General features: G+C 24.6%; 11 protein-coding genes and 1 pseudogene across 12 annotated transcripts; 7 read left to right on the top strand and 5 right to left on the bottom strand.

Moving 5' to 3' along the window:
- Positions 1-24: 24 nt before the first annotated feature.
- Positions 25-2,471, bottom strand: DICPUDRAFT_148102 (uncharacterized protein; the record flags this gene model as incomplete). The annotated part of the gene is made up of 2 exons (XM_003284260.1): positions 25-1,517; positions 1,598-2,471. 2 exons carry the CDS (start codon positions 2,469-2,471, stop codon positions 25-27), a joined length of 2,367 nt encoding a protein of 788 aa, XP_003284308.1.
- Positions 2,472-3,143: 672 nt separating this feature from the next.
- DICPUDRAFT_148101 (uncharacterized protein) lies at positions 3,144-3,898 on the top strand (the record flags this gene model as incomplete). Its single annotated transcript, XM_003284290.1, has 2 exons — positions 3,144-3,306; positions 3,423-3,898. 2 exons carry the CDS (start codon positions 3,144-3,146, stop codon positions 3,896-3,898), a joined length of 639 nt encoding a protein of 212 aa, XP_003284338.1.
- A 209-nt stretch (positions 3,899-4,107) lies between these two features.
- PEX12 (uncharacterized protein) lies at positions 4,108-5,709 on the top strand (the record flags this gene model as incomplete). The annotated part of the gene is made up of 4 exons (XM_003284289.1): positions 4,108-4,327; positions 4,396-5,117; positions 5,191-5,427; positions 5,503-5,709. The coding sequence occupies 4 exons, from the start codon at positions 4,108-4,110 to the stop codon at positions 5,707-5,709; spliced, it is 1,386 nt and encodes a 461-aa protein (XP_003284337.1).
- A 51-nt stretch (positions 5,710-5,760) lies between these two features.
- On the bottom strand, positions 5,761-6,816 carry DICPUDRAFT_52847 (uncharacterized protein). The gene is made up of 2 exons (XM_003284259.1): positions 6,619-6,816; positions 5,761-6,540 (listed from the first exon to the last, which is right to left on the bottom strand). Exons 1-2 carry the CDS (start codon positions 6,803-6,805, stop codon positions 5,849-5,851), a joined length of 879 nt encoding a protein of 292 aa, XP_003284307.1. The 5' UTR covers positions 6,806-6,816; the 3' UTR covers positions 5,761-5,848.
- Positions 6,817-7,188: 372 nt separating this feature from the next.
- On the top strand, positions 7,189-8,072 carry DICPUDRAFT_75292 (uncharacterized protein; the record flags this gene model as incomplete). Its single annotated transcript, XM_003284288.1, has 2 exons — positions 7,189-7,344; positions 7,413-8,072. 2 exons carry the CDS (start codon positions 7,189-7,191, stop codon positions 8,070-8,072), a joined length of 816 nt encoding a protein of 271 aa, XP_003284336.1.
- Positions 8,073-8,285: 213 nt separating this feature from the next.
- On the top strand, positions 8,286-10,008 carry DICPUDRAFT_45375 (uncharacterized protein; the record flags this gene model as incomplete). The annotated part of the gene is made up of 4 exons (XM_003284287.1): positions 8,286-8,384; positions 8,480-8,679; positions 8,759-9,197; positions 9,267-10,008. The coding sequence occupies 4 exons, from the start codon at positions 8,289-8,291 to the stop codon at positions 9,969-9,971; spliced, it is 1,440 nt and encodes a 479-aa protein (XP_003284335.1). The 3' UTR covers positions 9,972-10,008.
- Positions 10,009-10,876: 868 nt separating this feature from the next.
- DICPUDRAFT_75290 (uncharacterized protein) lies at positions 10,877-12,161 on the top strand (the record flags this gene model as incomplete). Its single annotated transcript, XM_003284286.1, has 2 exons — positions 10,877-11,530; positions 11,592-12,161. 2 exons carry the CDS (start codon positions 10,877-10,879, stop codon positions 12,159-12,161), a joined length of 1,224 nt encoding a protein of 407 aa, XP_003284334.1.
- Positions 12,162-12,628: 467 nt separating this feature from the next.
- Positions 12,629-13,261, bottom strand: DICPUDRAFT_27423 (uncharacterized protein; the record flags this gene model as incomplete). The annotated part of the gene is made up of 3 exons (XM_003284258.1): positions 12,629-12,721; positions 12,789-13,051; positions 13,153-13,261. The coding sequence occupies 3 exons, from the start codon at positions 13,259-13,261 to the stop codon at positions 12,629-12,631; spliced, it is 465 nt and encodes a 154-aa protein (XP_003284306.1).
- A 596-nt stretch (positions 13,262-13,857) lies between these two features.
- DICPUDRAFT_52841 (galactose-binding domain-containing protein) lies at positions 13,858-16,258 on the bottom strand. The gene is made up of 2 exons (XM_003284257.1): positions 16,075-16,258; positions 13,858-15,655 (listed from the first exon to the last, which is right to left on the bottom strand). Exon 2 carries the CDS (start codon positions 15,624-15,626, stop codon positions 13,956-13,958), a length of 1,671 nt encoding a protein of 556 aa, XP_003284305.1. The 5' UTR covers positions 15,627-15,655; positions 16,075-16,258; the 3' UTR covers positions 13,858-13,955.
- Positions 16,259-18,768: 2,510 nt separating this feature from the next.
- Positions 18,769-20,704, top strand: DICPUDRAFT_86210 (uncharacterized protein; the record flags this gene model as incomplete). Its single annotated transcript, XM_003284285.1, has 2 exons — positions 18,769-20,589; positions 20,675-20,704. The coding sequence occupies 2 exons, from the start codon at positions 18,769-18,771 to the stop codon at positions 20,702-20,704; spliced, it is 1,851 nt and encodes a 616-aa protein (XP_003284333.1).
- A 525-nt stretch (positions 20,705-21,229) lies between these two features.
- Positions 21,230-21,979, top strand: DICPUDRAFT_75286 (uncharacterized protein; the record flags this gene model as incomplete). Its single annotated transcript, XM_003284284.1, has 1 exon — positions 21,230-21,979. The coding sequence occupies one exon, from the start codon at positions 21,230-21,232 to the stop codon at positions 21,977-21,979; it is 750 nt and encodes a 249-aa protein (XP_003284332.1).
- Positions 21,980-24,391: 2,412 nt separating this feature from the next.
- DICPUDRAFT_75285 lies at positions 24,392-25,492 on the bottom strand (annotated as a pseudogene; the record flags this gene model as incomplete). The annotated part of the gene is made up of 3 exons: positions 24,392-24,852; positions 24,921-25,229; positions 25,303-25,492. Coding segments are annotated over 3 exons (960 nt in total).
- Between the last annotated feature and the right edge of the window lie 118 nt (positions 25,493-25,610).

Genomic DNA, 25,610 nt, shown 5'->3' with positions numbered 1-25,610 from the left:
AATATTATAGTGACTTTATTATTTTTAAAATTTATCGAGAATTTGAATGGTTCCACCTGAAAAAATTGCAGCAGTTGATGCTTGAGGTTTTAGTTCAGTTGGTTTTTGAGATTTTTTTGAGATTCTTTTTCTTTTAACAAGGAATATAGTTACTATGATTGCAGCCAAAAATGCTAAACCACCTACGATCGGACCAACTATAACACCCACATTGGTTTTATTTTTTTTTTTAGAGCAATCATTGGATGTTGAATCATTTGTACATATACACTTTCCAATTGTGGTATTACATGAGCCACCATTTAAACATTCACTTGAACAACTAATTCCACTACAATCAGTACCTTCAAATCCATTTGAACAAATACACTTTCCAATTGTGGTATTGCATGAGCCACCATTTAAACATGTTAAGGAGCAAAGAGCTATACCACAGTCAGTACCTTCGAAACCATTGTTACAAATACATTCACCAATTGTGGTATTGCATGAACCACCATTTAAACATTGACTTGAACAACTAATTCCACTACAATCAGTGCCTTCAAAACCCTTCATACAATTACAGGTACCTGTTAATGTGTCGCATTTACCTTCATTTAAACAATCGGCTGTACAGTTAATTACTTTTACACCTAAAATTACTAATGATTCAATGTGATTTCCAACTGTTTTGGTAATGGTTCTATTATTTTGCATGGATTCTTGAGATAAAGAAACTGAAATTTCATCCAATATGCTACTTAATGTTTTCCCACTACCTAAACTATTTAATTCTATTCTTATGCTGGTATCGTTTATAAAATTTACTGAAAAATATAAGTTGTTGATATTTGAATAGTTTACAATGAATTTGTCACCACTTTGAGGGTCTTTAATGTTCAGTTTGACTAATGTAATTTCACATAATGATATATTTGAATTAAAGTTGTTTTTAAATATGGCGTATATATTTGATTGTTTGTTGAATGGTAAAACTAAATTATTAAAAGTTATTGAACCAATATATTTAAGCCCATACAAAATGGTAGTTCCACTACTAACAATATCATCAAGTCCATCACCATTATAATCGCCAATTGAAACAGTTTTATCTTGTATATTGGAAATTTGGGCACCAGAGCAAGCATTTGATGATATTACTGAATCTGAATAGAGAATACCTGAGTTGTATTTAAATTTATTTCCAAATATTATTCGAGTTACTGGACCTCCACAAACAATATCATCAAATCCATCTCCATTGATATCTTTTAGTTTTGGAAAGCACCAATCATTATGATTTGAAAGATAGTTGAGGTTATCTACAACCGCAAGACCATCGGTACCGTCTATAGATGTATTTAAATAAACGATGGGTGGGTATTCTAATCTCCCAAAAGCCATATATGAAACATAATTACCAGCCAGATTTCTAGTGGTTATTATAAAATCTATTAGTGAGTCACCATTAAAGTCACCGGAGTCTCCTATTGCTAAACCAGAGTTAAGATTTCCGTCTACAATAAATTGAAAACCTAATATAAAAGAATCAAATTAAAAGTAAATATATTTTGTAAATATTTAAAATATTATTGTTTTAATAGAAATGACATACCTTTGTTTCCATCTAAAACTGGCACGTAGTTGGCAGGAAACCCTAATTTGGATCCAAAGATAATATAAAAATAATCACCAACGAAAATATCATCGATACCATCATTATTAAAGTCAGAAACTAAACAAAATCTCGAATCTAACCCTTTGATTGCAAATCCATTGGCTCCATCCAAGGTGGTAAGGTCAAAGGCGAATGATGAATCAACAGGAAATTTTCCACCATCAATACCATAAATAACAAATAAGCTTGGATTTGTACCCGAATATGCTTTTACACTTGTTGAGAAAAATAAATCAGTCAGTCCATCCCCGTTGATATCACCTGCACCTGTGTTGTAACCTAACATTTCTTTTGTTCCTCCATCGAGCGGATTAATAATAAAACCATTGTTACCATCGATAGTACTGAACGTAGCTGGCATTGGTTGGTCTGTTCCATATATAACATTTACTCTACCTCTTTGAGCTTGCAAAGTAGCGAATACTATTTCATCAAACCCATCATTATTAAAATCACCACAAATTGGCTCGTATGGTAATACAGGTATTGAAATAAAAAATCCATTAGTACCATTTAAAGAGGAAATTTGTGCTGGATATGTGAAATATTTGGGTAGTGGGCCATAGAATACATATATGCCAGTTGAAACCAAATTTATGAGGTCATCATATCCATCTCCATTAAAGTCACAACTATAACCATTTAAAATGAAAGTAGAAGAGGATGATGTTGTTTTGAATCCATTTGAACTTGTTACTTGGTTGTATGAACTGGGAAAAAATGATTGTGATAAAACTAAATTGTAATTAGTAACCGAAAAACATAAAATTGTAAACAGTAATAAATATTTATTTTTTGAATTTAACATCATATTTATAATTATAATTATAATTATAAAAAAAAAAAAAAAATATTTATTGTATGTATGAAAAAAATAAAATTAAAAAAACCAAAAGGATATTTTAAAAACCGACATTATTTTTTTTTTGGCATGTATGCTAAACTTTATTTTTTGTGATTTGTGAAAATAAGTGTGATACACAAAAAATAATACAAAACGGTGTTTTTTTTATTTTTTGGATATTAATAACAAAAACTGAGCACATCGCAAAAATAAAAATATAAAGATTATTATTATTATAATTGATTTTTTTTTTTTTTAAATTTTAAATTTATTTTATTTTACTAATTGGTTGAATTATTTAAATGATTCGGTGAATATGTGTGAAAATAATAATTACTCTTTGGTAATAATTATTATTTTCACACATTATCCACAGATTGCAATCATTTTGATGGAAAATTTCGATTGAATTAGAAAAAAATAATAATAATGAATAATATTTTAAAAGATATAATGTATATTATATAATTATTTAAAAGTACTTATATTATTATTTCTATAAAGCGACATCAAAAATTTAATTTAAAATAAAATAAAAATAAATAAAAAATTTTGGTTTTTTTTTATTTTATTTTTTTTTTTTATTTTTTTATTTTATTTTTTATTTTTTAATTAAATATTTCATTTTACATATAAACAATGTCAAAACTAATTAAAATTGGTCTTACTGGCGGTATTGCATCAGGTAAATCAACCATATTGGGATATCTTAAAGAATTAAATATTAAATGTATTGATGCAGATAAAATAGGACATAGTTGTTATCAAAAAGGTAGACCATCATATTATAAAATAATTCAAGGTATGTAATATATAAATAGCTAGGTGGAGGGATAGTTAAACAAATAGATAAATATAAAAAAGATAGTAATGATGAGTGGATGGATGGATGATTAATGATTTTATTGTTTTTATTAGAATTTGGCGAAGATATTGTAAATAAAAATGATGAATCAATCGATAGAGCTAAATTAGGACCAATTGTTTTTTCAGACCCAAACAAAATGAAAGCTTTGACCAATATAGTATGGCCAGAAATGAGGGATATCATCTCTCAAGAGTTTAAAGAAATGGAAGAAGCCAACCAAGATAGAATTGTAGTATTGGAGGCAGCAGTATTAATCGAAGGTGGATTTTTAAATTTAGTAGATAGAGTTTGGGTAACATCAGTACCAAGAGAAGTAGCAATTGAAAGAATCGTTAAAAGAAATAATTTATCAGAAACAGATGCCGCCAAAAGAATTGATTCTCAACTCACCAATGAAGAAAGAGCAAAATATGCAAATGTTGTTTTCCATACAAATGATGAATATAGTGTCACTAAAAATAAAGTTATAAACGAAATCAAATCTTTATTAGAGGATACTAACAATTCATCAAATCAAAACAACTAATTCAATAAACATTAATATTATTACCTTTTTTGTATTATTTTATTTTTTTTTTTATTTTTTTAAATTAAAAAAATTTTATTTTTTTTTATTTTTTTTAAAATTTTTTTAAAATTTTTTTTTTTTCATTTTTATAAAAACAAGTAATAATATGAATTTATAAATAACTATAAAATAATAATAATAAAAATAATAATAAATAGATAAATAAAATGTTTTTATTTAATTTTGATAATGGCGATCCAAATCGACCATCATTCTTTGAAATGTTAAATCAATTTCAAATGATGCCATCTTTCAAACCAGCATTAAAATATATATTTACAGTACTTTCACAAAGAAACCCAAAATTAAGATATATTGTAAACTATTATGATGAATGTTTTTATTCATTATTGTTATTGTTAGAATATCATTATTTAAAATATTATGGTAATTATAAATAGAAACAATAATACACACCACCCAATACAGCTTATTAATAGTCTATTATTTTTTAGAGGGATCATTTTCAGAAAATTTTTATAATTTAAAAAGAATCAAATCATCAAAAAGTAGCAGTGTGGATGGTGATACAGTATTTTCATTATTAAAGAGATTGGTAGTTACCCCAAAATCGGACCATGATCAACCAGAACTATTAACTAAAAGTCAAATTTTAAAGAAATCATTCGCAATGCTAAGAAGAAATAGAGCAGCATCAGCAGCATCTTTAAAAGAGGATCATTCAATTAAAGATTCAGATAGAGCAGAGTCATTAATTTATTTAGTAGTCATACCATACATTAAAAGCAAGTTGGATGAGTATTACAAAAAAGAATCAGATCCACTAATGGAGTTGGGTCTTTACGACGAGGATAACGATGACCATGAAAGAAGAGTATCAAATGGCACTATATCGGATCAAATCGAAAGAGAAAGGTTAGAATTGGTAGAGTTGGATCAAAAGTTACAGTTACAGCATGAAACTCGTTTAAAAATATATATTAGGTTAAAGAAATTAAAACTACGTTATTTATTATTTAAAAGACTGTTTGGAAGTTCTAGTATTTTAAAGAAATTAAAGACTATATTCCTCAAGGTTTATCCATTTGTCAATGCAATTTATGAAGCTTTATTTTTTATTTATCAACTATTATATCTATATGAATATACAAATTATTATACACCATTTTTCCATTTACAAAGTATACAACTGAAAAGATTAAACCATAAAGATATTGTAGGTTTAATAATAATATTATAATATTATTTTATATAATTTATTAATACTAATACTCTCTCTCTCTTTATAGGAAAGTCACAGGGCAGCTATTTCAAATAGAAGAAGAGATAGAATTAATTTTGTTAGAGATTGGTATGGTGCACCATTCTTTGTACCATTAGTATCAGTTTTAGATTCAATTTTAGATTATTCAAAATATATATTACCATTATCAGTATTTATATTTAAATCATTGGAATGGTGGTATAGTGAAAATAGAATAACTGCACCAACATTACCAATTCCAACACCACCAACACCAGCAAAGGTAAATAGTTTTATTCATAATAACTATAGTTATATTATTATTTTTTACTAATGTTTATTCATGTTTGTTTTTTAGAGAGCACCTGGTGGTTTAGAAATACCAAAAGATAAAAAGCAATGTCCATTGTGCTCAAAAGAAAGAACTAATCCAACCATTTGTGGTAGTGGTTTTGTATTTTGTTACCCATGTATTTTCGGTTATGTTAATGAACACAGTAAATGCCCAATTACATTTTTACCAACCAATAAAGAATCATTAAGAAAAATTTATGAAACTGTGTAAAATAAAATAAATAAAAAAAAAAACGAAATAGATAAAATAAAAACATGTTTTATATATTTTTTAAAAAAAAAAGGATTATTATTTTTTACATTAACAAAATACATTAATGTTTTATTTATTTTTATTTATTATTTATTACTTATTCTTGTGCATATCGTTTTCTTAATTCTTCTTTTCTTTTTTCTAAAAGAATAGATTCAATTTGATCTTTTGATGGTAATGGTACATGTGATTTAAATTTAATATCTATATCTGAATTATTATTGTTGTTGTTGTTGTTCTTTATATTTATTTCATCTTCTCCTTCTTGTGGTTCATCTTCCATATCTACATTGATTTCATCTTCGTTATTATTTACAGTTTTATTATTAAATATATTTTTGCTTGGATCTCTATTACCAAACCTATTGGATTTAATTTGTAATTTATCTCTTTGTTCTTTTTTCCATTGCTCGACATTCGATTCGATAGCTCTTTGTTCATATTCTTTTTCTATTTCCTCTAATTTGCCATCTTCATCATCCCTATAACCATAGTAATCTGAATCCACAACTCTAAGTAAATCGTGTCTTGTTTTCTTTTCGTTTAAATCTTTTGTATCTGGTTTTTCAAATAATTCCGCTACACCTGGTAAGTTTTTAGCTTCACCATAATATCTGTATGTACCTGTGCCCAATGGTTCTTTACCGTCTGCATCAAAAATTTTAGGTGTAATTGCTCTATAGTTTGGACCTCCTAATTCTAAAATTCTTCTTTCCCAATGTCCTTTTTCTCTAACCAATTTATTGATATGATCATTTAAATCTCTAATTTTAAATTCGCCAAGTGATGCTAAATAACAATGGGTGATAAAGTTGGTTAGTAACAATATTGTTTTTGCTTTTTATCTATATGTGTTATTATATTTACAATTTTGAATATCTGTAATTCCTTTTGTGATTTCTTTTAAAATTTGACGTCTCCATCTCTCTGCATCTACCAATGAGTCGCATTCTGAACTTAAATAAGGTCTCTTTTCTTCGCTTTTAGCTTCACCATTCTTTAAATTCAAGTATCTATTTAACATAGATCTTGCTTTTTCTTCATTACGTGCCATCTTTCTTTTCCTTTTTTTTTTTTGATATATGTAAATGAAATGAATTTAAAAAAATAAAAAAATAAAATTTAAAAAAAATGAAAAAAATTTTTATTTTTAAATTTTAATTTTTTTTTTTTTTTTTTTTAAAAAAATTTAATTAATGAAAATTCGAATATACCATATTTATTTATTGATAAAGAAATGATGGTTTAATACAGTAAAGTTTTGGCTTTAAACCCAAGCCTTATTATAATTACACAAATGACACCCACTTTTTTTTTATTTTTTTTTTATTTTTTAAAAAATTAAATTTATAAAAATTTTTTAATTTTTTTTTTTTATTTTTTATATTTTTTGTTTTAATAATAATAAAGCTATTTGTATTATAAATAATAACAAAAATGATTAAAGATTCAGCTCTTTTTTTATTTCATTGTTCATTTTTTATTTTTACCTCATATGGGGTTTTTCAATTCTTTAAAATTTTTGACAAGTTTGGATTTTATGGTAAAACTGATCCAATTTTAGTATTAAATTTTTTAACTTTATGGGGTCAAGTAAGTTCTAAATCTCTTATTATAGCTTTTATAAGTTATACTTATTAAACTCTTTATAATATTTATAGTTTTTTTTGATTTTATTTTTTGGAATTTCAACAATTGTTGATTTATTAAATTTAGTTAAATTTAAAAAAAACAACTATTTTTATTTTATAGCATTAAAAATAAGAGATGTTTTGTTTAGATCCATAATATTCCCAATTTGTTTTGTTATTTCATCGTTATTCTGGGGTATCTATGCATATGATCGTCAATTAATATTCTCAATCGAACTTGATTCAATTTTCCCAAGTTATTTAAACCATCTTCAACATACTTTACCAGGACTATTAATTATAGTGGAAACTTTAATTGAAAACCATCAATACCATGCATCACCTGTAACTTTACAAAAATTAAAGGAAGGCCCATCAAAACACCCCATCGAAACCATCACCCCAATTACCTCGGATGTCAAACAAGACGTTTCAAATTTAGTTTTATTTATCTTGACATATATCAGCATCATTGCCTATACTCGTTATACAATCGGTCATTGGCCATATCCATTTTTAAATGTAATCCCAACTCACTCCAAAATTATTTTCATTTTTACCTCTTCTTGTTTTGGTGTAATGTTATATGCAATTGGCAGATTAATAAACCAAAAGCGTTGGGGTGGTGAATCAATTTTTGTACCAAAAAATTTTGTAAAAAAACAATCAATCAATAAAAAAACAAATTAAATATTTTTTACAATAAATTATATTTTATTTAAAACATTATATATTTTAAAATATAACAACCCACACACCATCTTCAATTTTTATTTTTTTATTTTTATTTATTTTTTTTTTTAATTTAAATTATTTTTCATTTTTAAATTTTTTTTTTTTTTTTTAATTTGATTATCATTTTTTTTTTTATTATATCTTTTTTTTTAAAAAAATCATATTATTAAAATGGATCAGCAATATAAAATTGATCACGAAAAATTTGTATCCAATAATGAGGGGTCAACATTTATTGAAACATGCTTTATTTTAACAATTATGCCAGTATGTATATCATTATTTTTTTTTATTTTTTTTTATAAATTACTAACTTTTTAAATATTGCTTATAAAAAAATAAAATAAAAAATTTAAAAATAGATTTCTATATTATTTCAAAGAGTAGTTTTTGCAGCATTCTTTCATAATGATAAATATCCATTACCTATGCCAATTAGATTTTTTTTAGAGTTTTTATTTATAGTTGTACCATTTATTTCAGCAGTTACCTTTACAGAATTAACACCATTTTTAATTGGTGGTATGCTTATTACATGTTTAGTAGTACCAATTTTTGCACAGTATGTATCATAAGATTATTTTAATAACTTTTTTTTTAAACCCATTACTAATGATATTTATCTTTTTATTTTATAATAGTAAAAATATAACAATTTATTTCAAAAACCCAAAAGAAACATTATTAAATCTAAATTCAATGAGAAAAGGATTTATTGAAGAGTATAGATCATTTGTTATGATTGCAACTTGTATTTGTATATTGGCAATTGATTTTCCAATATTCCCAAGACGTTTAGGTAAAACAGAAACATATGGTATTTCATTAATGGATATTGGAGTTGGTTCAGTAGTTTTATCAGGTGCATTAGTTTCAAGACAATCTAGAGCAGGTCTAATTGAAAAATATCAAAAAGCTAAAAAAGATGATGACAAAGATAAAAATAGTTCAAGCGCTGATAATAAAAATAAAATTAAATTATCAAGAAGTTCATTAATGTGGCATCAAGTTAAAGCACAAGCACCATTAATGATTTTAGGTTTTGTTAGAATGATTTTAACTAAATCGGTTAATTATCAAGTAAGTAATAAATATTAATATATAAATGATTTTGTTTGTATTAACAAAAAGCAAATATTTTTTTTTTAGGAACATGTTTCAGAATATGGATTACATTGGAATTTCTTTTTTACTTTAGGTTTTGTTTCAATTTCATTAGCATTTTTAAAGTTTAATGCAAATATTAGTGCAATTTTAGGTGTCTTGTTTATTTGTATTTATCAAGTTTTCTTAAATCAATTTGGATTAACAGATTACATTTTAAATCATCCTCGTGACAGTTTAATCTCAATGAACAAAGAAGGTATTTGTAGCATAATTGGATATTTATCAATTCATTTAATTGGAACTAAAATTGGTTGTGAACTATTCAAAGTTAGAAACACATTGACTGAATGGAGAAAATTTGCAACAAAATTATTGGTACTCTCAGTTATCACCTGGGTATTATGGCTATTTTGTGAAATTTATATTGATAGAACCTCAAGAAGAATGGCAAATTTGGGTTATGTTTTAGCAATTCTCGCTATCAATCTTTTCAATTTCTCTGTAAATATTTTTGTCTATCTAATCTCTGGTAATCATAATGCTTCAGTTATCGCAAAATCAATTAACCGTAATCAATTATTTATCTTTTTATTGGGCAACATTTTAACTGGTCTTATCAATTTTTCAATGAAAACTATCTATGCCACTCAAGAGGAATCAATAGCAGTAATTACAGGCTACACTTTCTTTTTATGCCTTACTGCCATAATTTTAGATTATAAAAATATAAATATTAAATTTTGGTAAATTAAATAAATAAATTTATCTCTTTAAGCTTTTTTTTTTTTTTTCCTTTTTTTTTTATTAACCTTTTTTATTTTATTTAAATATTTCATTGGATTAATTTTTACTATTATTTTGTATAATTTTTTTAATTTGGCTCAGGATAATAATATATTAAAGCTGTGTGTTATAAAACCAACAATAAGCTGTTATAATTTATTTTTATCAATTTTTTCTCCAAAACCCAAACCAATATTTATAATAATATTTTTAACAATTATTGTTTAACTTTTTAAAAATAAAAAAGTAAAAAAAAAACAAAATTTATCTTTTATTTAAAAATAAAGATATAATTCTATTGTATTTTAAAAAATAATTTTTATTTTTATAATTCTTTAGATCTCCGATATTAATAATTTAAAATATAATTTATCATTTTTTTTAATAAAATAAACAACTATTGAATAAAAAAAAAAAAAACTATTTTTGTTAATAATAAAAAAAAATTTTATAAAAAAAAAGAAAAGGAATAATTTATTTTATATAAACAAAGTAGATTTTGATTTTTATTTTCTTTTTTTATATACAGTATATATTGATTAAGGGGGTTAAGATATATAAAAAAAAAAAAAAAACACCACACAATAATAATTAAAATATTAATAATTTTTTAATTTATTTTTTTATTTATTTATTTTTTATTTATTATTTATTTATTTAATATTAATATTATTTTTTTTTTTTTTTTTTAATTTTAAATATTAAAAATAGTAATAAATAAAAATAGTAATATATTTATTGAAATAATAATCACTAAATAATAAAATAATAATAAAATAATAATAAAATAATAATAAAATAATTTTTGATAAAATATTTTTTATATACAAAGTTTTTTTTTTTAAATATAATTAATAAAAAAAACTATTATGATAAATTTTAAAATAATTTTAATCTATATCATTATAATAAATATATTATTTGTTCAACAAAGTATACAACAACAATGTGATCAGTGTAGTGATGAGGGAAGTCCCTGTGGTTATTTAGATAGATATGATATATATAAAATAACGAGATGCAATGATCGTTTAATATGTGTTAAAACAGGTGTAGCACATAGTAATAATATATGCATTTACCCCTCTACTATACATGGGTCATGTAGATATGATTCAGATTGTGGAACTGGTTTAGCATGTTTAAAGATAAATAGCACTTCTGAAAGAGGAATATGCGAGAATATAAAATTCTCACGTAATGGGGAACCATGCAGAAATGATGAACACTGTGCTGGAAGACTTAGTGTTTGTAGAAAAGATATATGTGTAACAACTTCATACAGGGGCGAATGCTTTGATGACATGGATTGTGATATTGACGACTTTTGTTTAGATGATGGTGTAAATGAAAGAACTTGTCAAAGAAAATTAAAAGTAGATCAAGGAAATTGTACAGTGCATGGGTGTGAAAATAATAGTTTTTGTTTCTCTGAAACAAACAAGTGTACAAAGTATTTCTCATTAGAACTAAATCAAACTTGCGAAATCACAAAACATTGTAATATTGATAATAATTTAATTGTAAGTGTAAAATATAAATATAAAATAGAAAAAAATAAAATTAACCTTTTATATTTTATAGTGTGATTTAAATACTAGAAAGTGTATTCCTTATGTTGACCCTGGTATTTCACAATTTTATGATTGTATGTCAAATAACTCATGGTGTCCCTACCCAACTGTATGCCATTGTAGTGGTACATGTTATAATAGATTTAAAACAGATCGTGAACATAAATCAAGTTTTAATGAAATGTTTGAATGTTTTGACAACTACAATTGCTCACTAGTTTTACCAAATGTAAGATCACCAGACTCTTGTGTTTCAAGATTTTGCAAAAAGGAATACTGTCACTATAGTATGGTGGAGAAGAGGGGAAATTTTGCAATTTCCTGTAATAAACGTGTCGATGACTATTGTAATGATTTAGATAATATACCATCTGTGTTAGTAGGAGATTTTAACTCTACAAGTACTGGTGGTTTTACCCTCCCACCTACTATTCCTCCATCAAATAACAAATCAAATAACAGTAACCAACTCTCACATAATAATGGATCAAATTATGAAAATAATTTTGTTATTAAATTAATACCAAATCTATTAAATAATTCTTTTTTAACATTATTATTATTTGTATTATTAATATAAAAAAATATTTAAAGAATTAAATATAAACTAGAAAAACTAACAACCGATAAACAATACTCCACACAAAACAACAACGCATATCCACAAATGTGCTTTATAACATTACTTTTATAACATTACCACTACTTTATTATTTTATATAAATTATATAAAAATAAATAAAATTTAAAACTTTACAAAAAGGGTTTGATAAATTGTAATTTTATTTACAGTATTTTAATATTTATTATTTCTATTAAGAAAAACAAATACTATGCATGTTTTTGATTGTTATTTTTTTTTTCTTGAAAAAAATATATTTTTAAAATTTTGTTGTCTGAGTGTATGTATTAAATTTGATTTATTTTGTTATTATTATTCATATAGTTGTTTGATTATTATTTATTATTTATTATTTATTATTTATTGTTATTTATTTAATTAAATGTCTCGTATTATTTTTTTTTTTTTTTTTTTTTTTTTTTTTTTTAATCCCATTGAATTGGAAAACCTGTTACAGCAGGCTTATCATCCATAACACTTCTTGTAATTTTTGATAAAATTGGGGTTTCTGGAGGGTTCTATAGAATCATTAAATTAGTTAATTACTTTGAATATAAAGAATACATAAATAAATGTTATACTTACATCTCTTAATTCAGGGTCAGAATATTCGTTATTGACGTAATAACCAACTCTAATAAAGTCCTCACCTTTATATGCACAAATTAAGAAAACAACAGTAACACCTAATAAATCATCTTTTGGAATTCTATTTTGATCTGGTGGGTCAACTTCAAAAACAAATTGATTTTGACCAACTGAAACTGGTCCTAATAGTATACTATCTAATATTTGATCATTTTTTTCTGTATCTGCTGATCCAACATATAATACTTTCCATTCTAAATCTATAGATAATTGATAAATAAATAATATTTATATTAATATTAAGTTAAATAGTTTAATATTAATTTTAGTTATTCCTTTTTTCTTTAATTTATATACATACCTTCTTTAATTGGGCTAATACATTCAAATGATATATCAAATATAAATGGACTATCGAATGTTGATGGATTATTATGAATTAATACTTGAGTTAAACGAATGTGACTCATTTTTTTCTTTTCTTTTCCTTTTCTTTTCTTTTCCTTTTCTTTTTCTTTTTACAATAAACTATTTGTTGTGGTCTATATATATGTTTGTTGCTATTATTTATTATTTAATAAAATACAAAAATAAAAAATACACAAAACTAAAGCAATTTTATTAAACTAATCACAAATGAAAAATGAAAAAAAAAAAAAAAAAAAAATTAAAAAATTCAAATTTAAAAATTTTTTTTAAAAAGTATTTTATTTTTTTTTATTTATTTTTAAAAATTAAATAAGGCGCGATGGATATATTAACCACTTTAGAAAAATAAACTATAAAAAATATTTACTTTATATTGTTTTGCCCTTAAAATAAAATAATAATATAAATAATAAAAATAATAATAAAAATAATAAAAAAAATTATAAAAAAAATTATAAAAAAAATTATAAAAATAATTGCAATAATAAGAAAAAATAAAATTTTTTTGGTAACTAAATAAAAAATAAAAAAAAATAAAAAAAAATAAAAAAAAAAAAATAATTAAAAATATTTTTTATCTTTATTTCCACAAAAAAAAGAAAACTATAGTTTTAAAACTTTTATTTATTTTATTTTTATTTATTTATAAAATTAAAAATTTCTTTTTATATTTTATTATTATTATTATATTATTACTTTTTTTTTTTTTTTTGTTTTTTTATATTTTATATTATTTTAAAAAATTAAAATAAAAGATACAATTGATAGTATTAAAATAAGTGAAGTAAATAATTTTGTTGATGAAGAATCAGAGTCAAAGTATTCAGAATCTGGGATTGGGGTTGGAGGTTCGTGAATAGCTTTTACACCAATATCATCTACATACATAGTTGGTTGGCTTGTATCAGCTTTTAACCAGAAGCCATCAAATTCTTGATCTTTACCTAGCGCAGTCAAATCTACAGTGACTTTGGACCATTGGTTTTTAAGAACTTTACCACCTTCAACGACAGAAGAGAGCTTGAATGTTTTAACTATAGAATTGGTTTGATCTGGGTTTAGTTTTAAGAGATCAATATCCATATCTTGACCACCGTTATTACCACCATTTACCATAAATTCTACTGATTTGTGATCATTTGTTTTGATGCAACTCCAACACATAAAGTGTAATGATTTGGTGGCTGTTGGCAACCATTCGATAGAGTAATTACCACTGAAAACTTGTCTTGTGCAATTAGTAACACGGGTAGCAGAACTCCAATCATCAGCCCAATGAGTAATTTTATCGTTATAAATTTCGAAAGATGGAGTGTAATATGGTTTAACACCTTTAGCCAAATCTGAGAGATGTCTTTTGAAACCTAAACCAAAGTTTGAAGGAGTACCGTCGTAATCTTGAATTAAAGATGGAATACCACATGGACCAGTTAACCAAGACCATGCTAAATAGTGAATATCGTTCTTATCACAATAGTCAATAAAGTCTGATAAAAAGTCATGAAGACAATCTTTTTGGCCAGTTTCGGTAGCAACCATTGGGAATAATGAGTATACTGGTCTTAAAAAGGTATCCCAACAACCACGAGATCTACAATAGTTAAAGTCGTAAGAGTGGAGAGCAACACCCAATTGGCCAGCTGGGTCATGTGGTTGGTAATCGAGGAACATTGTAAATGAAGTAGCATATTGAATACCACTTAATAATATAATATTGGTTGAACCAGTTGAACGGATAGCATCAATCATTTGTTGCATACCAGAAGCCTCATAACCTAAATCACCGCAATCAGTACCATTCTTCCAACATTGCCATGCATCTGGATTGGCCCAACTGTTGCCATATGGATATGGTTCATTATAAAGATCGAATAGAACTCTTGAATTATCTTTGAATGATTTTGCTACATCTTCCCAAAAAATTAAACTGTTACCATTGTTTGGCATAGGGATTTGTTGTGTTGCTAATTTTCCATTTTCTGAAGCCCAATGAAGATCTAAGATTACTGCCATATTATTATCTGTATACATTTTAACATAATCTTTGATTGCTTTACGATACCCTGCGCCGAAATACTCTGTTTCTGGTGCATGTTCACCTAACCAGCAATCTTCATTTAATGGAACACGTACTGCATTCATCTTCCATTTTCTCATTTCGTAGATATGGTTTTCATCGCTTGGCCCATCGAATACCTTTGCATATTGAACACAACAATACTCTGATCCTGGTCTATTTGCACCTCTTAACATAATCATTTCCCCATTTTCATTTAAAATATTTCTTCCATATACATGCAATCCTTTGGTTGTCATTTCTTCACCTAAAACAAATGAATTCTTGCCATAATTTGAAATAAATAATAATGATAAAGATAAAATTATTAAAAGCTTTAATAATCTCATTTTTTTAATTATATTTATTTTTTATTAATCTATTATTATTATTTATATAAATAAAATTATTTTTATTATTTTCATTAGTGTGTGGGTGTAAATTTATTGGAGTGTGGTGGTTATTTTTTTATAAATAAATAATTTTATTATTTTATGTGATGTAAAAAAATATCGCGTTTTTTATAAATGAATAAATAAATTAAATGATTGAAAAAAAAAAAAATTTTAAATAAAATTTTAAATTATTTTTTTTAATAAACCACATTGTTATTATTTATTTTTTTTGATTATTATTATTAGTAAAAAGTATTTTTTAAAAATGATTTAAATTTTAAAATATTTATGGTGATTATTATTGTTATTGAAATATATATAAAATAATTAAATAAAATAAATTAGTATAATTAAACCCCTTTTTTTTTTTATATTATTGTTTTTTTATAATTATAATAATTACATTTTTTATTTTATTCCTTAAATGTCAATTTATAGTAGAATTTATATTAAACTAAAATTTTTTGTAGTAATATTATTATTGTATTTTTTCTATTTTATATTGGTATAGTTTGTGATAATATTAAATTAATAATACTATTACTAAACAAATATATATTTTATAAATTATTATTTATTCTTTTTTGTTTTATTTGATTTATAAAATATATAAAATAAAAAAAGTTTTTATATATATATCAAAAAACAAAATAATGAAAAAATTATTTAAAAATTAAAAAAAATAAAAAAATATTAAAATAATAATAAAAGATAAAGAAAAATGATGAAATGAATTTTTGAAAATGTTTATATATAAAAAATTAATAATATTGGAAACCTTAATTAAGTTTTTAACAACACTCATTTGAAAAAAAAAAAAATTATTATAAAAATAAATTTTAATAGGTGCAGCACATCCACAATCATCACTACCATATTGAATCAAAAATACCACCACTACACCACAAAATTCCACCACATACCACAACCACAACTAACAAAACATAATAAAAAATCAATGAGTAATCCTTATTCGACATGTATAAGAAAGTAATTAAAAAATATTATGTGTTCTTAATGTATACTTATATATAATATATAAACCTATGATGATATTTTTTATTATAATTTTGATTTTATATGGAAAATAATTGATTAATTATGTATGAGTTTTTATATTATAATAATACTCAAAGGTATATCAAATCTATAGATGATAAAAAGAAATGATTTAAAAAAAAAAAATAAAAAAAAAAGAGAAAAATAAAATAAAAATAAAATTAAATAATAAAATATTGTAATATCTCTCATTAATAATTTTTAATAGCACACAAATATTAAAATAAAAAATAAAAAAACCCTCCTATTAACCCACACAAAAAAATAATTCCCACACATGTGTTATTTTTATATATTTTTAATATAATGGAAAAAATCAATATAATTAATAACTATAAAATTTTTTTTTTTAAAATTTGTAATAGTTATTTATATATATAATTTTATTATTTATTAACAAAACTATATTTTTTCGATAATCATTTGAAAGAAATGCAAAAATAATTTAAAATAGGCTCCTTCTTGATAAAAAAACACAATTATTACTCAATATTAAATAAAAATTAAAAATAAATATTTAATTTTTATCAAAACAGATTTTTATTAAAAAAAAAAAAATTTCTTTTTTTTTTATTAAATTTTTATTTTATTATTTGTTTTTGTTTTAGGTTATAAAATAAAAATTCATTAAATCTTTTCTTTTGAAAAGTTGTGCAGATTATTTAATATAATGAAATAACAACTTAGGAGTGAGGTGACAAAGTTGAAAAAGATAACTCATAAATAATTATAGATAAAGCTATATAAATGTTTTAAAAAAAATTGTAAAATAAACCAATCATTTATTTTTTTAAAAAATGCTATATATTTATAAATTTTATCTAGGATAAACTATCAGTAAAAGTGGTCATTATCTTGGTATGCAAAAATAATATTAAGTTCGCTTAGTTTAAAGATATGACCTGAAAAACTAAGCAAAATGCAAATTATATAAACTATTATATAACTTGTTTAAACCTTTTTTATCCAAGAATTTTGTCAAAACCATATAGTGCACTTTATTTTGCTGATGGTTCATCATTGAGAACTCAAAAAATTTATTTATTAATTTGATTTTTATTTAGTAATTTTTTTTTTATTTGAATCTCATTTATAATATAAGGTTATGAAAAAAAATATAAGGATGATTGTTTGATGAATATTTTTTTTTAAATCAATAATCAGGTTATAATTTTTTTTAAAAACACTCTAAATCACCTATCGCATTATTTATTTCAAAGACAGATATTTTTAGATGGAAGTACTCATTAATTATGGTAATTTTAAAAAGGAAAATAATAAAAACATTTAAATACTTCTTACATTACACACACATTATAAATAATAAGAAATAATAATAAGGTCACAATTTATAACACTATTTAATAAAAAATTCAAGTTTTTGATAATAAAGATATCTTAAAAAAAATCTAATAATAAAACAAATTAAATAATATATCTTATTAAAAATCGTCCTTTTTTTATTAATTTCTAACCACGAATTTTTGACTTACCCCTTCAATAAGAATGGTGCAAAGGTTAACACAATTTTTATTAATTTATTTTTAGAAAAAATTTTAGCTATTTAAATTTGATTGAAAATCGCCCTGTAGGGCCCCATATTTAAAATATTATATAAAAGGGGATGTAGCTCAGATGGTAGAGCGCTCGCTTAGCATGCGAGAGGTAAAGGGATCGATACCCTTCTTCTCCAATTAAATCGAATATTTTATTTGATCAATTCTTCCCGGTGATTTATTTCAATAGGGGTTATGATAGCATATGTATTATTATTATCAAAATTCACTTAATTAATCAGAGTTACCAACCTTTAGATTCTGACTTTACAAAAGAAGAAATAATTTTAGCAATAAACCAACTAAATCCAAACAAATCACCTGGTCCAGATGGAATAACCAATCAATTTTATATCACACATAAAGAAAAACTAGCACCAATGTTAGCTTCTGCTTTCAATGACACCCTAAACAACCCACACATAATTGATCTACAATATAAAGAAGGTTTAATCATAACAATCCCAAAAAAAGGTGACCCTATGCTCATCAAAAATAGAAGGCCTATAACTCTTGCTAATTGTCTATACAAGATACAATCTAAGGTAATCAACAATAGATTACAGACTATTCTTCCTGATATAATTAACCCCAATCAGAAAGGCTTTACTGGAGGCAGAAAAATTACAGATAATACAATGACTGTAAACGAAATTATCAAATATTGTATCAAAAACAAACTACCAGGAATCATTACTTTTTATGATTTTGAGAAAGCTTTTGACTCTATATCTCATGATGCCATTTACAGAACACTATTACACATTCAAGTACCAACCAAACTAACTAATCTTATTATGCAACTACTCACCAATTCCTTTGCAAAAATAGAAATAAATGGTAAAAATACTGATAAATTTATAATAGGACGAGGAGTAAAACAAGGAGATCCTTTATCACCGACCCTTTATGTAATGGTAATAGAAGCTTTAGCTAGATCAATATTAGAAGATAAATCAATAATTGGACTTCCTTTAGACAACACAAACAGAAGAATCAAATTTCAAGGTTTTGCAGATGATTCATCATCAATGGTTCATAACAACGACCAACTTAATTTGGTACTTCAACACTTCAATCAATTTTGCACAGCAACATCATCAAAACTAAATATAGATAAATCAGTTTCAATAACAATCAACAACCCAGACACAACAAATTCAGTTATTCCAATATCAAATAAACCAGAAAGATATTTAGGTTACTACTTCACAGGTACCGGAATCCATAGAAAACTACCAGAAATACTGAATTCTATAAGATCCTCGTTATCATTATGGAAAACAACAAGTAACTCAATTAAAACAAAAGTAAACATCCTCAAATCCTTTGCACTATCAAGAATAACATATTACTCGTATATTGAAGAATTCAACGATGATGAAATTAAAGAAATCAATAAAATTGCAGATTGGTTCCTATCAGCACCTAACAATAAAAGTCCAAATGGTTTTAAAGTCTTCAAATTAATGAGCTCTAAAAGAGCAAATTATCCTATGGATCAAGGAGGTTGGAATCTTTGGAATATCAAAAACAGACAAAAAGCACAAAGATTATGGATGATAAATCAAATAATCAATAAAATTGAAACTAACAAAATAGAATCAGAATATCAACACAGTTGGAAACATCAAATATCAACCAAAACAATAACTTCAGATTACCTATTTAAAAACTACAATGATTGGATACAAATAAAAGTTAAAAAAGGACTACTAGACGGGTTGAAATCCATTAAAAATAAAGACGGCAAACCTCTTTCTTTAGCAGAATGGTATTCGGAAATAAACAATCTCAACAGCTTTACACCCAAAACAGAATTCCAACAATGTCTTCAACTTACAGGTTATAGCTATATCAACCTATTCAATAATATACTTAATATTAAAGATCCAAAATCAAGAAACACTCTATTCAAATTCCAAGCAAGATGCTTACCCATCAACTTCATTCACAACAAACCATGTAGACTATGTAATGAAAATCTTAATAATGATCCATATGGTCATCTATTTTTCAAATGTAAAAAAACTCTGAAATTCATCAACTTTAATAAACTAAAATCATTTATATTCATTACTTCGGGAAGGGGCCTCAATTGGTCACTAGACATAACAAGATCAAGAAGGAATATATCAATAAAAAATATTACATACAAAATCCCAGAAGGTCGCAAATCCGATGGAGAAATAAATATGGATTACAACAACACCAGATTCCACAAATCACACTTCCAATGGAACTATAAAGCAATAGATTTCGACTTAACTAGATGTTTCGCTTATAGAAATGCCATAGCCCTGGTATTTCATCAAAGGTTACACGACTTTTATTAATTTATTTTAAAAGGATTATTAGTTTTTTCTCCAATAGTGCACCTTATTACAGATTACCAGAAATGCCTGGATGGCTCAGTAGGCAGAGCGAGCGGCTGTTAACCGCCAGGTCCATGGTTCGATCCCTCGTCTAGGCGATTTTTTGTTATTTTTGAAAACTTGATCTCCTGAAAGAAAAAATAGGCCAAACCGCTAAATTTTTGTTTTGGGGAATAAATTGTGGTATATCGCCAACACCAACACCACAACAAAAACCACAAATTAGACAATCACCTCATAAAATGCAATCTTACTTATTAATTTAAAGCATTTGACAAGTGTTAACATCATATAAAATCTTACTTTTTATAAATTAAGTTTTATCAAATAATTTTAGCACTGTCCAACAGCTTTTTAAAAGCTATTTCAATGTATATTAACTATACTCCACAAAACACAGATCAAAAGAATTTAAATCGTATTAAAGATTTTTAATCTTCTATCTTCACTATCTCCAATCTTCACCAATTTGTCTTTCTAAAAGCCAATCCAACTACAAACATCATTCCCACCACCATCTTCAAACGTAAAACCAATCATAATAGATTTATCCAACGATTGGAAAGAAATGAAAACTAAGGATTTTCCCCATAATAATTTCAATACTATTGAAGACATACTCTTGTCAAGCATCTCTATAATTCAAAAAAGTATTAAAGATATCATTGAACGAGATAACAAACTATCCACTTATGAGAAAAATGGAAACAACATCAATCTCAGATTATATTACCCAAACCACCAAATATCCGATGAACATATAATTCATTTCAGCAAATACACAGATATAGAAAAGATCTCATTCGACAAAAAGAAAAAGAAAACTATCTTTATCTCTCTCTCAAAAGAAAACCTACATAATCTCCTAAATGAAAGAGATACCACCAACAAGATGAACAAGTTCATCACGCACTGTGACGATTACCATATGGTAATTGGAAACATCAACTCATCCAATCAAGACATTGAAAAAGTGTTAAAAGAACAACTTAACCTAAAAATTGACTTCTTCTTTTCTCACATCAAAGTCAACAAAAACAATACCTCCTTTTTCCACCTCATCGAAAGAAAAAACAACTCAATCAAATCAAAGCTACTCCAATCACCATACTATCGTATTAAGATTAAGTCTGCAACAAAATCAAAAAATCATCCCAACAACAAAATCAATCAACTAATCAATGAAGATATACTAGGGGTCTCCACTGATAAAGAAATTGATAACAACATTACCAAAATCAATCAATTAAGCAATGAAGATATGTCCAGGGTCTCCACTGTTAAAGAAATTGATAACAACAATACCATAATCAATTAATTAATCAAAAAAGATAGGGTCGACTTTAATGATCAAGATGATGATTACAAAGAAACTATTTCTGATAACGAATCTAACAATTCAACTAACACACTAGATAACGAAGAAATATCTAATGACAAAACAAACAAACAAACAAAAAACCAATCATCACAAGATGACAATAAATCATCAACCAGCAAACCCTCAAGAACATCCAGGGTTAACGCACTAAACAACATCTTTACAAGATTAGCTTCACCAACTTCCAAAAATAAAACCGCCATAACAAATATGAATACCACCGCAAAAAGTAACCGTACTCGAAATGTTAGCCAAATATCCACACCAATCAAAAACACTCCATACCAATCAGGCAGTCCGAAATCACCTGCTATTGAACAAAAATCTAAGAAAAAAAAAACTTCTTAAACTAGATAGGTTGTTTCAACCTTACCCCAACACACCTTACCCCAACACCCGCTTCTTCTTATATTTTAATATAAATAAACACCGTCGCTTACACTAATAATATTTATTATATTATTAAGTAAGCTTTTTTAAAAAAAAAAAAAAAAAAAAAATATTAAGCTTTTTAAAAAAAAAAATAAATAAAAAAAAAAAAATAAAATAGTCATATAATTTTATTATCCTTATTTTTATTATTAATTAATTATTTATTTATACTTTAAAAGTTCATTTACATTACACATAGTGGAAGAGCGAGTTGACTCCAGCTGCTGCTCCCTGTTTGATTCCTAGTTAGAGATTAAAAATTATCTTTATTCTCAGTTTTTACCCATTATCGTTATCTTATTCATTTAAAAATTTTTTTTAAAAGTTATCTCTTTTTTTAAAAAAAATTATCTCTTTTTTTAAAAAAAATTATTCATTTTTATCGATTTTTAAAATTTGCAAATAGATGTAAAATAACAGCACAAACACACCCATCACAATTTTTCTCTTATCCGCCTTTCTTTTAATTTTTTTTTAAAAATTTTTTTAATTTTTTTTAAACATTTAATATATTTTTTTTTTTTAGTTTTTTTTTAATTATAATCCGCGCTTTTTTAAAAATTTTTTTTTTTTGATTTAAATTTTGAATTTTATTAATTATAATATTTTTATTTTCCTTTCAAAAACCTTCACAAAACCATATTGATACTAACACTAATATTATGGTGCTATTTTTCACTTGTGTTGATGCTTATATTCACACCTCTTTAATAATAAAATGACAATATTATATTTCAAAAAAAAAAAACTATAAAAATAAATCATGAAAAACATTATGACACCAATCATTGTTGTTTTTATTTTTTCGTTTTTAATATTATTTTCTTTTTTATTAATAAAAACCTCAACCAATACAAAACCAAAACAAAAGGTCGAATTATTGTTTTTTTTTTTTTTTTTTTTCCAAAAAAACAATAATCAATATTAAATTATAATATACGTATTCATAATTATATTTATTTTTAAAATGGTATTTATTTTAGTTAAACTAAAACCTCAACAAATCCAAATCAAAAAAAAAAAGGTAGAATTTTTTTTTTACTTTTATTTTTTTTAAAAAAAACATATTATTCTACACATTTTCTAAATTAGCTCTATAAATAGACCCAAAAAATAACTAGAATGCATCAACACTAGATTTTACAATGCTTTTTAATCCTTCGTTTTTCTTTCTTTTTTTTTTTTAAAAGCAAAGTTTTTTTTTTTTTTTTTTTTCATTCTAGTTAATATAAAATAATTTCTTAAACCTTCTAATATTACCCATAAAAGATTCTACCATTGAAAGTAAAGTTTTTGTGAAAAAAAAAAAAAAAATTGTTAAAATAAAATTGAAAATATTTTATAATTTTATGAATTATTATCCTTTTTTTATTTTTTTTATTTTTTTTTTTATTCACTTTTATTCTTTTTTTTTAAATCTTCCAAGTGATACAAAAAAGGATAACGATAAAGATAATTTTCAACCTCTATTCCTAGTCTCAGGTTTTTCTTCGGAAGCACACACGAACTGACCTTATCGTGCCCAACTGGTATGCCGTGGTTAAACCCATTTAAGTATAAAACATACCCCGAAACATAAACAAAACTTTACTAATTAATTTAAAGCATTTGCTTTTAATTATCTTCACTTTTAAAAAAAATAAAAAATATACAAAACACAATAAAAATGAATTAATTCATCATTAAGAACCATTTCACTTTTAAAAAAAATAAAAAAAAGAAAGATTTTTATTGTTACAGCTGTTTTAAATTATTTTGGAATAATTGAAAAAAAGAAGCAATTGTGGAACAATGGAGCGAATTGACAACAGCGTCAGTGCCCAACTTATATGCAACGTGGTAAACTTATAGAAGTATAAAACAATACAATAAATAAAATACGAATGCCATCATTAAAATCTCTATTGATTTATTAGATTAAAAAAATATATTTTTAATAGCTATGGATAAGCCATTATTAATACATTCACCAGCTTGACACTCCAATGGAATAATTGGTAATATGTTAGTTAAATAACTTTGAGCAAACGAACAGCTTATTGGATAACTATTATCGGAAGATGATGATGAGGTTTTTTGGTTTACATTTGGGCCACAATCAAATTTAGTGGGACCTTGAGCTTGGTCAATTATATCTCCAAAAAACACTCCACAATATGATGAAGCATTACATTTTGAGTATTGGCAGTTTATTGTTTGATTATAACCATCTATCTGACTAATACATTCATTAAATGAACAATTAAACAATAATGGTGCGCCAGTATGATCATTATAAAATCTCAAACTACACTCACCTAATTGGTTTGGATTGGAGAAATCACAATTGAAAGAAACCGATGTAGAGGCATTTCCAAAATCTAAATTAACTAATGGGCCTATAAAATTTTATAATAAAGAGTTTATTAAACTATTTAAATCAAATAAAATGTTTTATATTACTTACTTGTTACTAAACAACTATAATTCTTTTTATTATAAATTAAATTTGAATTATCACAAGAATAAGTATTGGAATAATCATTATTGAGACTATTACAACCACTGGAGGATGAGCAAACATTACACTCAATTCCATCTTGGCCTGGTGGGCAATAACATTTTCTTATACCGGCACCGAATACTGGAGGGCAATATCTTCCGCCACTACAGTCCATTTGATCCCAATCGTATTCATTATCAATATTTATTGAGCAATCATTACCTGTATAATAATTAGTGCATTCGCAAGAATTGGTTTGATTATTGCATTTACCTATTATTTAGAATAAATTTAAACATCATTTAATATATATTACATTTAAATAAATTTATGTTTTTATTTATACCTTGACCCCATAATTCATAACAATCATTTAAACAACCAGTTTTACTTTTGAAATTAAAGGTTGATTCTTGACATGTCTCACCAAACCATTCGGAAGAACCTGAACCCTCTAAAACATTTTCATTTGATTTAATGAAACTAATGTTAGTTATTAATAAAACTATTAAGAGAAATAAATATATAGTTTTCATTTTAATCCTGTATATAGAAAAAAATACGATAAAAAAAAATAATTAATTAAAAATAAAAAATAAAAAAAATAAAAAAAATCCACAAGATATTTTAAAACTAACAGGACCTCATTTCTTA

This window comes from Dictyostelium purpureum (genome assembly GCF_000190715.1).
Source record: "Dictyostelium purpureum unplaced genomic scaffold DICPUscaffold_22, whole genome shotgun sequence".
NCBI lineage: Eukaryota > Evosea > Eumycetozoa > Dictyosteliales > Dictyosteliaceae > Dictyostelium > Dictyostelium purpureum.
The sequence above is the reverse complement of the archived record's forward strand: the minus strand, read 5'-3'. Positions and strand labels throughout refer to the sequence as shown.

Coding starts and splice junctions, on each gene's coding strand:
- DICPUDRAFT_52847 (XM_003284259.1), bottom strand. CDS start 6,805: ATGGCACGTAATGAAGAAAAAGCAAGATCTATGTTAAATAGATACTTG. Junction 6,541..6,618: donor AATTACAGATATTCAAAATT/GTAAATATAATA, acceptor ATTGTTATTTAG/CATCACTTGGCGAATTTAAA.
- DICPUDRAFT_52841 (XM_003284257.1), bottom strand. CDS start 15,626: ATGAGATTATTAAAGCTTTTAATAATTTTATCTTTATCATTATTATTT.